Source organism: Phlebotomus papatasi, unplaced genomic scaffold, assembly GCF_024763615.1.
Source record: "Phlebotomus papatasi isolate M1 unplaced genomic scaffold, Ppap_2.1 HiC_scaffold_505, whole genome shotgun sequence".
Taxonomy (NCBI): domain Eukaryota; kingdom Metazoa; phylum Arthropoda; class Insecta; order Diptera; family Psychodidae; genus Phlebotomus; species Phlebotomus papatasi.
In genome coordinates, this window is record NW_026604700.1 from 1 (window position 1) to 13148 (window position 13148).

General features: G+C 42.2%; 1 protein-coding gene across 1 annotated transcript; it reads left to right on the top strand.

The window, feature by feature from the left end:
* Positions 1-3596: 3596 nt before the first annotated feature.
* LOC129809225 (uncharacterized) lies at positions 3597-12827 on the top strand (the record flags this gene model as incomplete). Its single annotated transcript, XM_055859039.1, has 3 exons — positions 3597-4698; positions 4978-8912; positions 12710-12827. Coding segments are annotated over exons 1-3 (5155 nt in total), but the record flags the coding sequence as incomplete, so codon positions are not given.
* Positions 12828-13148: the final 321 nt, after the last annotated feature.

Sequence of the window (13148 nt, forward strand, 5' to 3'; positions counted from 1 at the left end):
AGAGAGATGGCGAAAAAGCTAGGGAATTCCATATCCGGAACAGTGCTGGAGATGGTCCCCATGTGGATGGACTCAGATCTGACCATTTCTGGAAGAGAGATGGCGAAAAAGCTAGGGAATTCCATATCCGGAACAGTGCTGGAGATGGTCCCCATGTGGATGGACTCAGATCTGACCATTTTTGGAAGAGAGATGGCGAAAAAGCTAGGGAATTCTATATCAGGAACAGTGCTGGAGATGGTCCCCATGTGGATGGACTCAGATCTGACAATTTCTGGGAGAGAGATGGCGAAAAAGCTAGGGAATTCCATATCCGGAACAGTGCTGGAGATGGTCCCCATGTGGATGGACTCAGATCTGACCATTTCAGGAAGAGAGATGGCGAAAAAGCTAGGGAATTCCATATCCGGAACAGTGCTGGAGATGGTCCCTATGTGGATGGACTCAGATCTGACCATTTCTGGGAGAGAGATGGCGAAAAAGCTAGGGAATTCTATATCCGGAACAGTGCTGGAGACGGTCCCCATGTGGATGGACTCAGATCTGACCATTTCTGGGAGAGAGATGGCGAAAAAGCTAGGGAATTCCATATCCGGAACAATGCTGGAGATGATCACCATGTGGATGGACTCAGATCTGGCCATTTCTGGAAGAGAGATGGCGAAAAAGCTAGGGAATTCCATACCCGGAACAGTGCTGGAGATGGTCACCATGTGGATGGACTCAGATCTGACCATTTCAGGAAGAGAGATGGCGAAAAAGCTAGGGAATTCCATATCCGGAACAGTGCTGGAGATGGTCCCCATGTGGATGGACTCAGATCTGATCATTTCTGGAAGAGAGATGGCGAAAAAGCTATGGAATTCCATATCCGGAACAGTGCTGGAGATGGTCCCCATGTGGATGGACTCAAATCTGACCATTTCTGGAAGAGAGATGGCGAAAAAGCTAGGGAATTCCATATCCGGAACAGTGCTGGAGATGATCACCATGTGGATGGACTCAGATCTGGCCATTTCTGGAAGAGAGATGGCGAAAAAGCTAGGGAATTCCATATCCGGAACAGTGCTGGAGATGGTCACCATGTGGATGGACTCAGATCTGACCATTTCAGGAAGAGAGATGGCGAAAAAGCTAGGGAATTCCATATCCGGAACAGTGCTGGAGATGATCACCATGTGGATGGACTCAGATCTGACCATTTCTGGAAGAGAGATGGCGAAAAAGCTAGGGAATTCCATACCCGGAACAGTGCTGGAGATGGTCACCATGTGGATGGACTCAGATCTGACCATTTCAGGAAGAGAGATGGCGAAAAAGCTAGGGAATTCCATATCCGGAACAGTGCTGGAGATGGTCACCATGTGGATGGACTCAGATCTGACCATTTCAGGAAGAGAGATGGCGAAAAAGCTAGGGAATTCCATATCCGGAACAGTGCTGGAGATGATCACCATGTGGATGGACTCAGATCTGACCATTTCTGGAAGAGAGATGGCGAAAAAGCTAGGGAATTCCATATCCGGAACAGTGCTGGAGATGGTCCCCATGTGGATGGACTCAGATCTGATCATTTCTGGAAGAGAGATGGCGAAAAATCTATGGAATTCCATATCCGGAACAGTGCTGGAGATGGTCCCCATGTGGATGGACTCAGATCTGATCATTTCTGGAAGAGAGATGGCGAAAAATCTATGGAATTCCATATCCGGAACAGTGCTGGAGATGGTCCCCATGTGGATGGACTCAGATCTGACCATTTTTGGAAGAGAGATGGCGAAAAAGCTAGGGAATTCTATATCCGGAACAGTGCTGGAGATGGTTCCCATGTGGATGGACTCAGATCTGACCATTTCTGGGAGAGAGATGGCGAAAAAGCTAGGGAATTCCATATCCGGAACAATGCTGGAGATGGTCCCCATGTGGATGGACTCAGATCTGACCATTTCTGGAAGAGAGATGGCGAAAAAGCTAGGGAATTCCATATCCGGAACAGTGCTGGGGATGGTCACCATGTGGATGGACTCAGATCTGACCATTTCAGGAAGAGAGATGGCGAAAAAGCTAGGGAATTCCATATCCGGAACAGTGCTGGAGATGGTCCCCATGTGGATGGACTCAGATCTGACCATTTCTGGAAGAGAGATGGCGAAAAAGCTAGGGAATTCCATATCCGGAACAGTGCTGGAGATGGTCACCATGTGGTTGGACTCAGATCTGACCATTTCAGGAAGAGAGATGGCGAAAAAGCTAGGGAATTCCATATCCGGAACAGTGCTGGAGATGGTCCCCATGTGGATGGACTCAGATCTGACCATTTCTGGAAGAGAGATGGCGAAAAAGCTAGGGAATTCCATATCCGGAACAGTGCTGGAGATGGTCCCCATGTGGATGGACTCAGATCTGACCATTTTTGGAAGAGAGATGGCGAAAAAGCTAGGGAATTCTATATCCGGAACAGTGCTGGAGATGGTCCCCATGTGGATGGACTCAGATCTGACCATTTCTGGGAGAGAGATGGCGAAAACGCTAGGGAATTCTATATCCGGAACAGTGCTGGGGATAGTCATCATATGGATGGGCTCAAAACTGATCATATCTGGAGGAAAAATGAGGAAAAGTAGGATAATACCATGTCCAGAGCTTTTCCAGGGATGGTCATCTTGTGGAAAAGAAGATTTGGGGATGGTCCCCATGTGGATGGACTCAGATCTGACCATTTCTGGGAGAGAGATGGCGAAAAGGCTAGGGAATTCTATATCCGGAACAATGTTGGTGATAGTCATCATATGGATGGGCTCAAAACTGATCATATCTGGAGGAAAAATGAGGAAAAGTAGGATAATACCATGTCCAGAGCTTTTCCAGGGATGGTCATCTTGTGGATAAAGAAGATTTGGGGATGTCTAAAATAATGATGAGAAGGACGTCTTATGTTCGTAGATCATGAAATTGCTTTTTCTTGCAAATTCTAATTCAATTATACTGCGAGAAATGATTGATAATTGGTTTTTAGCTCGTTAAAAAACTGTGGCCGTTTTTTGCTCGTAAGATTTTTTGACAGTTTTTTTGCTCTGACAAAAAAGATACAGGGTTTTTGCAATAAGGTCCTTGTTAAGAATTTGAAATTTAAATTTACATGATTGTATAACTTTAGGCTTTTTTTGAAGTTCCCTTGGGTAATATTGCATTTATCAAAAACCTGTAGATCATCTTCACTCTCTCATTGAATACCGCAATCGGTACTTCCGTATAAAAAATACAGTTTGACCAGTCTTTGGCAAAAATTCCATGTGAGTAGACAAGTGATCCACGAGGTGAAGAATAAAATTATAATTTCTGTGAAAATAAAAGTGTTTTTAATTCCGGAAATTGTCCAGTGAAATCCTTGGAGATAGTTGCAGCAGCAGAGGAAAGAAACTTTGATCCTACTCGATCGGATTGTAATAGTTTCTGTGTTTTTAATAGGTGAGCACGTCACTGAGGTGGCCAAAGGGCATCATAACAAGTTACCAGCGGTTTTTGTCTTGTAATTTAATAGGTAAATCCTCATCATTTGGTCCGACGTCGCCTTCAGGGAACAATTTGATTTCACGATGCCTGAAAAGGAACTAAGTAGACGTGCCTACAAGGGACAACTTACTAGCATCAAGAAGGTGCTTGAGAAGTTCCAGAATGATCCAACCCTCCTTGAAAGAGATAATGCAGAGATGCAAATTGTATCACACCGTGATATGGTTGGACGGGTGGAGCAAAAGTTTCAATTAATCCAAATGGAAATTATCAAGGACACGACCACTCCGGAGGATAAAGAGAGAGAGCAAAAGGAATTGATGAGCTTTCTGGATGACTGCATGGTCACTGAGATGGCATTTACGAAGCTATTGGCAACCATCTCATCGCAATCTCCACGATCACTCGCTGATGATTCTATTTGCTTAGAAGGAGCGGGCCCCGGAAGCTCAGGTCTGGAGACTTTGCTTAATTTAATGAGCAAACAATTGAAAGAACAGCGCCAGCAACGCTTGAGTGATGAGTCTAGACTCAAGGAAATTCTTGATGTTCAGCGAGAGGAGTTCAGTAAAATGCTGGAGACTCGTAGGGAACTTAATACTTCTCTTAGCGAAACTGACCTTCTTTTTACTGAGTCATCGGCAAAACTTGAGCCTATTAAAATTCCTTCTTTTGGGGGCTCATATTGTGATTGGCAATCTTTCAAAAATCTTTTTCTCTCCTCTGTCGATAAAAACCCACGGCTCACAAAGTCACAAAAAATGCAATATCTTGTGAGTAACACCAATGGGGAGGCTTTGGCTCTCTTCAGTAAACTCCCGTTCTCTGATGAGAACTACGATATTGCATGGAATCGCCTGGTGAAGAGGTATGATGACAAAATGTTGATAGTCGCTGCACATATGGATGCATTTTTAAGCCAACAAGTGATCTCTAAGCCGAATGCTTCAGCTCTAAGGAAACTCCAATCATCTACTAATCAAGCATTGGAGGCCATTAATGCTTTGCAAGTCACGGAAAGAGACCCTTGGCTCATCCACTGGACTCTCAATCATGTGGACCATCAGACCAGGACACTGTGGAGTGAAAAGAAGCCCCAGTCTACACCTACATGGGCGGACTTTGATGACTTCTTGAACACCAGGTGTCGGAACATGGAGTCCTGTCCACCGCAGCAGTCCTCAAGTAAGTCAAAGCATGTGTCTTCTCATGTAACCGAAAACCAGAAACGCGAAAATTGCAAATACTGTAATGTCAATCCACATAGATTGTATAAATGCAAGAAGTTTTTGGGTCTTCAACCCAAGAAAAGACTTGAAACAGTTAAAAATCTTAAGCTCTGCCAAAATTGTCTTATCGATTGTCATGAAATCAAAAATTGTTCATATCAGTCATGTAAAGTTTGTAAGCAAAGACACAATCATTTGATTCATGATGCATTTACAAGCCCAAATCCCACTGCAGTGCCACTCTCAATACTGGATAACCCTACCCCATCTGATACTGGTACTAATCCCTGTCCCTCAACATCCACTAGTTTGAATTGTGCGGGAAAATCACGAGGGGTGCGATCCCATGTATTGTTCGCAACTGCTGTTGTAAAACTTTTGGGCAACAATAATACCCAAGAATATTGTCGAATTATCTTGGACCCCGGATCCCAGATTAATATCATCTCCACTTTCATGTGCGAAAAGTTACAATTGCCACTTACCCGAACAAATTTTATTGTTGACGGAGTAGGGTCAATTTCACAAGTCTCGCAACAGGAAACTCAGGTTCGATTGCAGATCAAGGACAAATCTGAAATCCAGACCCATATATTGGATTGTCTTGTGATGATGAAAGTCATTGGGGAGCAGCCGAATTGGGAGATAGATGTCAGTAGGATCCAAATACCCCCACAATTTCAGTTAGCTGACCCCCTCTGGTTCAAGCGACAGAAAGTAGATTTGCTGATCGGTGGTAGCCATGCGTGGCAATTCCTGGGGCTTGATAAACACGTTCTAGGAGATGGTCTTCCCATGCTCCAACACAGTGTTTTTGGCTGGTTGGTAGTAGGTCCGTGCTATTCCACAGATTATACAGTAGTGGGTTCTTGCAACATTACCACATTGACTAGCATAGATCGGACACTCAAAAGGTTCTGGGAAATCGAGGATGTCCCCAAGGAGTTCGGTGCTCAATCAGAACATGAAGAAGTTGAAGCACACTTCCAAGACACAACCTTTCAGGACCCAGAGGGAAGATATGTAGTATCACTTCCACTTAGGGATGATGTGAAAGATCTAGATAACAATCGTGGGGCTGCTGTGCGTCAACTGAACTACTTGAACAGAAGATTGGTAAAAAACCCAGCATTGCTGAACCAGTATGATGGGATATTCAAAGAATATTTGAGCCTCAATATTATTGAGAAAGTTCCTTTCGATGAATTACAGAAGCCATCTTACTACTTTCCTCACCATGGCGTGATCAAGAATGATTCCTCAACTACCAAGATACGGATAGTGTTTAATGCTAGCTCACGCACAAAGTCTGGGAGGAGTTTGAATGATTGTATGATGGCCTGTCCAGTGGTTCAACCAACTCTGGTGTCAATCTTGTGGAGATTTCGATTACATGAGGTCGTCTTAACCTGTGATATTGTTAAGATGTACCTACAGGTTCTCATGAATCCCTCACACCGAGACTATCATCGGTTCGTTTGGTTTGAAAATTCAGAAATGGTGGATTATCGGTTCAGAACCGTTTGCTTTGGTGTAGCAGCATCTCCATACTTAGCAACTAGAGTTCTAAATCAAATTGCCACAGATAATAAAACTGAGTTTCCTTTGGCTTGTTCAATCCTGACTCAAAATTTCTATGTGGATGACTGCCTGTTCTCTGCCCCAACCATAGGCAAAGCCATAGATGCTAAAAATCAATTAGAAAATGTTCTAGGTGGTGCAGGGATGAAGCTATCCAAATTCAGAACTAACAGGTTAGAAGTTCTACAGCCAGAAGATGATATTACTCCAAATTCCACTGAACTCGTCTTAGATGAAGAAGCCAAAACTTTGGGTATCCTATGGAATCCAAAGACAGACGCTTTCCATTTTCGAGTGACCAACCAACCAAGCGGAGAAAATCCTACGAAACGCTATATTCTTTCAACGATTGCAAGAATCTTTGATCCGTGTGGACTAATCGGACCGATTGTCACAATAGCAAAAATCATTCTGCAAGACGTATGGGAGACTGAGGCTGATTGGGATACTCCAATCCCTAATGTGTTGGAAAAAAGGTGGCAAATGTTTGTTGCGGACTTAGCAGATATTGAACAAATCCAAATCACAAGATGGATATCCACAATCAGTAATCCAAGTCATCGTGAGCTCCACGCATTTTGCGATGCTTCGAAAACCGCTTATGGAGTCTCAATTTATTTGGTTTGCGAAGATAGTCATACCTCTCGGTCGTCAAGTTTATTGGTTTCGAAGTCCAGGCTCATGCCAATCCCATCAAAGAAGGGTGCGACTCCTACAAAAATTACATTGACGATACCAAAGGCAGAACTCAGTGGAGCAGAATTAGCCACGCAAGTAATGAACGCTGTCTCAAAATCATTGGGAATAGAAAGATGTTTCTTTTGGACTGATGCAATGGTTATCCTGCATCAAATACATTCGCCAAATCGTCCAAGAGAGGTATTTGTACGACATCGGGTATCCAAAATTCTGAGTTTGTCAACAGCATCCCAATGGCGACATGTGCCTACGTCGCATAATCCCGCAGATGTCCTTTCACGTGGTAGCAGAGTCAAGGCACTTGCCTCTAATAAGTTGTGGTGGAGTGGACCTGAGTGGTTGCTGAAGACGGAAGAAAATTGGCCTCAAGAATTTTGTCCGGGAAAACCCAACCTGTGTTGTTCGGAGACTTTGGCGGGTATGGGATTATCAACTACAGTGGATCCAGACATGATTGTTTACGATCGTCTGTTGGAACACCATGGTTCATTTTTGAGGATCAGTAGAGTTCTCGCATGGATTTTTCGAGCAGTTGCCATTTTCAAGAGCATGACAATACGCCGAACCCGAAATTCTGTTATGATTTTTCCTGAGAATTTGCAGGTCACAGAGTTAGAAGAAGCGGAAGTTCGCATATTAAAGTGGGATCAGAAAAGGCACTTGAAAAATGTTCGTGATTTGGTCAAGGCTAACCGCCTGAATTCGTTGCCTAGCCCTATGCGAAAACTGCGTCCCTTTATGGATCCTCAAGGAATCTTACGAGTTGGTGGACGATTAAGCCTGTCTTCAGAGGATTTTGATCTTCGACATCCCATAATTTTGCCAAAAGGAAAACTTTCGGATTTACTCGCGCTACGTGAACATCAACGGCTTCTACATGCTGGGCCACAGCTCACGCTAGCGTCGCTGAGAAGAAGATATTGGCCTTTGAACGGGAGAAACACTGTGAAGCGCATCATTCATTCTTGCGTGAAATGCATACGATTAAAGCCTCCAAAATCTCAGCAGTTGATGGGTGACCTTCCACCTTCGAGAGTATCTTTTACTCGCCCATTCCGTTATACGGGGATCGATTTTACGGGCCATATTATGATCAAAAGGGCCCCCAGAGGTGGTGTGCAAGAAAAGTCATATGTGGCAGTCTTTGTCTGCATGACAGTCAAGGCCGTTCATCTCGAACTCATTACTTCGTTAACAACGCACGCCTTTATTGCTGCATTCAAACGATTTGTCGCAAGACGGGGTCTACCAGCACATATCTATAGCGACAATGGCACTAACCTTGTCGGGGGAGAGAAGGAGTTACGAAGGTTGCTCAGGAATCGTCAGGCTCAACAAGAGCTGTCAGACTTCGCATCAAAGCTACACGTTCAGTGGCACTTCAACACTCCGGGTGCCCCACATCAAGGTGGCTTGTGGGAGGCTGCCGTTAAATCCTTCAAATATCATCTCTCACGAATTGTTGGAAATGTGTCTTTGACTTACGAGGAGCTGAACACTGTGATCATCCAGATCGAAGCAGTATTGAACAGCAGACCCCTAGTTGCTCTCACAGATGACCCACAAGACCCAACCAGTTTGACACCTGGAGACTTCCTTACAGGGGGAGCTCTCACACAGCTACCAGTTGTTCAACAAGATCTAGAGAGGACGGATCGTTTGCATAGATGGGAATTATGTACCAAGCTGCAACACGATTTCATGACCCGATGGAAGAGAGACTATCTTCATACGTTGCAACAGAGACATTGCTGGAACCGAGACTCTCCCAATATCGAACCAGGAGACGTTGTTTTGGTTAAATCAGACATTGCACCTAATTTGGATTGGCCAATGGGTCTAGTGGAGAAAGTTTTTCCTGGCAAGGATAATAGGGTGAGAGTGGCACAGGTAAAAGTCAAGGGCAAATCATTTTCAAGACCCATTACAAAATTAATAAAATTACCAGTTCGTGATAATGAAATAAATTAAATTGCGTCTTTGCATTTTCTTAAGTTAAACAAAAAAGGTCTAAAATTTATTATTCTAAACGTAAACTTCAAAAAGGGGGAGTGATGTTAAGAATTTGAAATTTAAATTTACATGATTGTATAACTTTAGGCTTTTTTTGAAGTTCCCTTGGGTAATATTGCATTTATCAAAAACCTGTAGATCATCTTCACTCTCTCATTGAATACCGCAATCGGTACTTCCGTATAAAAAATACAGTTTGACCAGTCTTTGGCAAAAATTCCATGTGAGTAGACAAGTGATCCACGAGGTGAAGAATAAAATTATAATTTCTGTGAAAATAAAAGTGTTTTTAATTCCGGAAATTGTCCAGTGAAATCCTTGGAGATAGTTGCAGCAGCAGAGGAAAGAAACTTTGATCCTACTCGATCGGATTGTAATAGTTTCTGTGTTTTTAATAGGTGAGCACGTCACTGAGGTGGCCAAAGGGCATCATAACAAGTTACCAGCGGTTTTTGTCTTGTAATTTAATAGGTAAATCCTCATCAGTCCTCATATATGCTGTTGGATATGCAGATGACATTGCTATAGTCATATCTGGAATTGACTATAGCACTGTATGCAATAGAATGCAGCAAGCGTACAGGACTGTGGAAGAGTGGTGTAACAGATCAGGGCTGGGAGTTAACCCAGAAGAGACTAATCTTGTTCTGTTCACCAATAGGAGGAAAGTTAAGACAGATAGAGTACCTATTCTTTATGGTAAGGAAACTATCATTAGAGATAGGGTTAAATATCTTGGCGTCATTTTGGATATGAAATTGAAATGGAATTTTCATTTGGAGGAGAAAGTGAACACAGCCTTGCGAAGCCTGTGGCAATGCAGGAGAATGGTCGGCAAGACTTGGGGACTTTCTCCAAAGGTGATGCACTTTATTTACACGCAGGTAGTGAGACCAGTCATTGGTTTTGCATCTGTAGTCTGGTGGCCTAGAGTAAAGTTGAAGTGTACGGTAGAGGCTCTGAATAGGTTTCAAAGACATGCTTGTCTTGCAATCACGGGGGCCTTAAGATCGACTCCAACTGCTGCTCTGGAAGTGCTACTGAACTTGCTTCCTCTACACATTTTTATCGAACAGGAGGCTTTAAAGTGTGCAACTAGACTAAGGAATAGAGAATTATGGAATGATAGAGGAACTTTGATTGGGCATCGTAAGATTCTGAAAGACGTTGAGGAGATCTTCCCTTCAACTGCTATGTTGTCAGATGTTTCGTACCCAAAGGAAATGTTTTCTGGGAATATAGAGAAAATCAGAATCTTAACTGAAAACGATGAGCTCTACAATTGCGTTGAGGAAATCTCTAGATGCAATATTAAAGTGTTCACGGACGGTTCTGTACAGGGTCTCAAAGCAGGAGCTGGAGTGTTTTGGATGGAAGAGCACATTGAGATGTCTATCCCCTTGGGACAGTACTTTTCCATAGTTATGGCGGAGATTTTCGCTATATTGATGGCAATGTGTTGTCTCTGCGATAGAGGAGTAACGAATAAGACAATTGGGATTATATCGGATAGCAAAAACGCATTGCAAAAGATTGCAGAGTGTCCTACGTCTTCGAATCTGGTTCAAGAAGCGAGATATTATCTTGCTAAGCTCTTGGAAGATAATGAGATCCTCTTCATCTGGTTTCCTGGACATTCAGATATTTTAGGCAACGAAATATCTGACAGATTGGCAAAACTATGATGCGCAATTTTGTTGGCCCGGAGCCGGTTATTGGCATTGAACTGGAATTCATTAAAAGGAATATACAGGAATATGCACAAGAAATTCATAGGAAATACTGGAAATCCATAAAGGGTTGTTTGTTCGCTAAGAGCCTTGTGAAGTCTGTCACACATGGATGTGACAGGCAACTGTTGGCTCTGACTCGCACACACCTCAGAGTTATTATTGGAATACTCACTGGACACTGGTTGAATGCACATCTGCATAAAATGGGTATGGTGGACGACCCAATTTGTCGGTGGTGTTCTTCCAGTAGGGAAAGTGTAAAACATATCTTGTGCGAATGTCCGACTCTGGCACTTTCGAGACAGAAGATATTAGGAAAGAGGGTGATTGATTTGGATGACTTAAGCATTGTTAATGTAAAGAACATCTTATCATTCACCAAGGAAAATGAATTGTAATAAACCCGGCGGGACCAAAATACACAGTTCACATGACATACAATGTATTTACGACTTATTCTTGGAGGAAAAATACATAGTTACACATGTATTATGTATTTGATGAGGACTTGTCATTCAAAAATACAAGTTCACTCACATACACAGTATAAACTACGTATTTCTGTACTGAGAGTACATAGTTGTACGAAAGCTCCGTATAAACTACGTACTTGTAACTACAAAATAACTGTCAACACACACATTCAGACGCACACGACCAAATGGTGACCAAACAAACTTGTCACATGCACCTGCTGTTTTTATTTCCAAATATTGACGAAATTATAGAAGTCACAAGGATTTTAATATATTTTATTTAACCAGAGACAACGATTGAAGAATTTAGATAATCACAAAGTATCGTGTAAAAAAAATATTTTCCAAAAACACTCACAGAATGGAATAAAAACACGCGTATTTTAGGTTTGCAACTTCTTCAATATTATTACTTCACTATTTTCTATAGATAACACAGCGTCGCATAATTATTATATTATTATAATCACTGAAATTACTAATAATTGTAACACATAATTTGTACACAGAATGGTGAGGATTTACGTAAGAAACCTCCTGATTATCCAAGACAAATTCTCCCCAACAATCTCTGGTAATGATACCTGAATAAAACGTAAAAAACCTCCTGATTATCCAAGACAAATTCTCCCCAACAATCCTTGGTAATGATACCTGAAATGGAGAGAACACACGCCTGTTTATCCTGGCGAAGGAGGATCAATAAAAATTTTCCTCCGTGTTCTTGTGTGCAGAATTTTTCCTGGTAGAGCGCACGCTCGTTGGGCTGGCTGCACGAGGCTGCAGAATTTTCCACTTTTCTTCAACACAAGACACTTTCAGGGAAACACTTGGGGCCTCACTCGATGAGGGTTAAGTTAAACAACTTATGCAGTCGCGAAAGATCACCTTTTGTTTATTTTATTCAATAAATTAAAGAAATTTGTGGCAGAGCGAAAATTACACACAATCATTTGAACTTGCAGAAAGGAAGGAAGAAAAGAGAGGAGGAAAAAAAAAGTCCGTTATGGAGAGGGGAAAAAAATCAATTGACATTAGATGAGTCACCCAATAAATAATCATGGGTGGAAGTTTCCATGGACAAATTTAGGATATGTCTTTTTTTCGCGTGAACACAGAATATTCCAATGGAAAATATTTCCTGTTGTCAAAGCAGCTGACAACACGCCTGCCAACAGCATTTTCTGTCATACGGGGTTTTTATTATATTTACGATGTATGTAGTACTACGTATTTACTCTGTACGTGATAATACTTCACACGGACACACTCACACCAAAGTACACTTCGGGTCTCATTTGGTGCAAATAGTACTGAGTAAAATGTATGGGCGTAAATGATGATACTGAGTATTCGTGCAACGTATATACACAATTTATACGTAGTTTGTTCCCGCCGGGAAATGGATCAGACGGATGACGGAATTATGGAATATGGGGGACACAAAGGGCTCTTTTGAGCCTAGTTGTCCAACGCCAGTCGGAAAGCCCAACAATCTACAATCTACAATCTACAAATCAACAAAATCAATATGGGCAATCCACACTCACAAGAGGAAGTCATCATTGCACAGAACGGCGGAGGTAACACTGATAACGTTATCAAAGGAGTTAGCCTCACAGAATTGTCTTTAATCATCCTGATTGTCATTTTAATACTGATGATTTTCACCTATGGAGTGTACAAGCTTAAGAAAACTCTACGTAAATAAGAAGCTGCAGAAATAAATCGTCGAAGCAACATTTATGTAGGACCCCTGAGAGTGTAAATACTTATAAAAGAATATGAAGTGAAAAAGACGTTGAACAAAATATAGACAATGAAGTGTTAAAACTAGTGAAAGCAACGAGATCAATCATCTAACTCAAAAAAAAATTCTAAAGTCTACATTTTTTTCCTCTAAA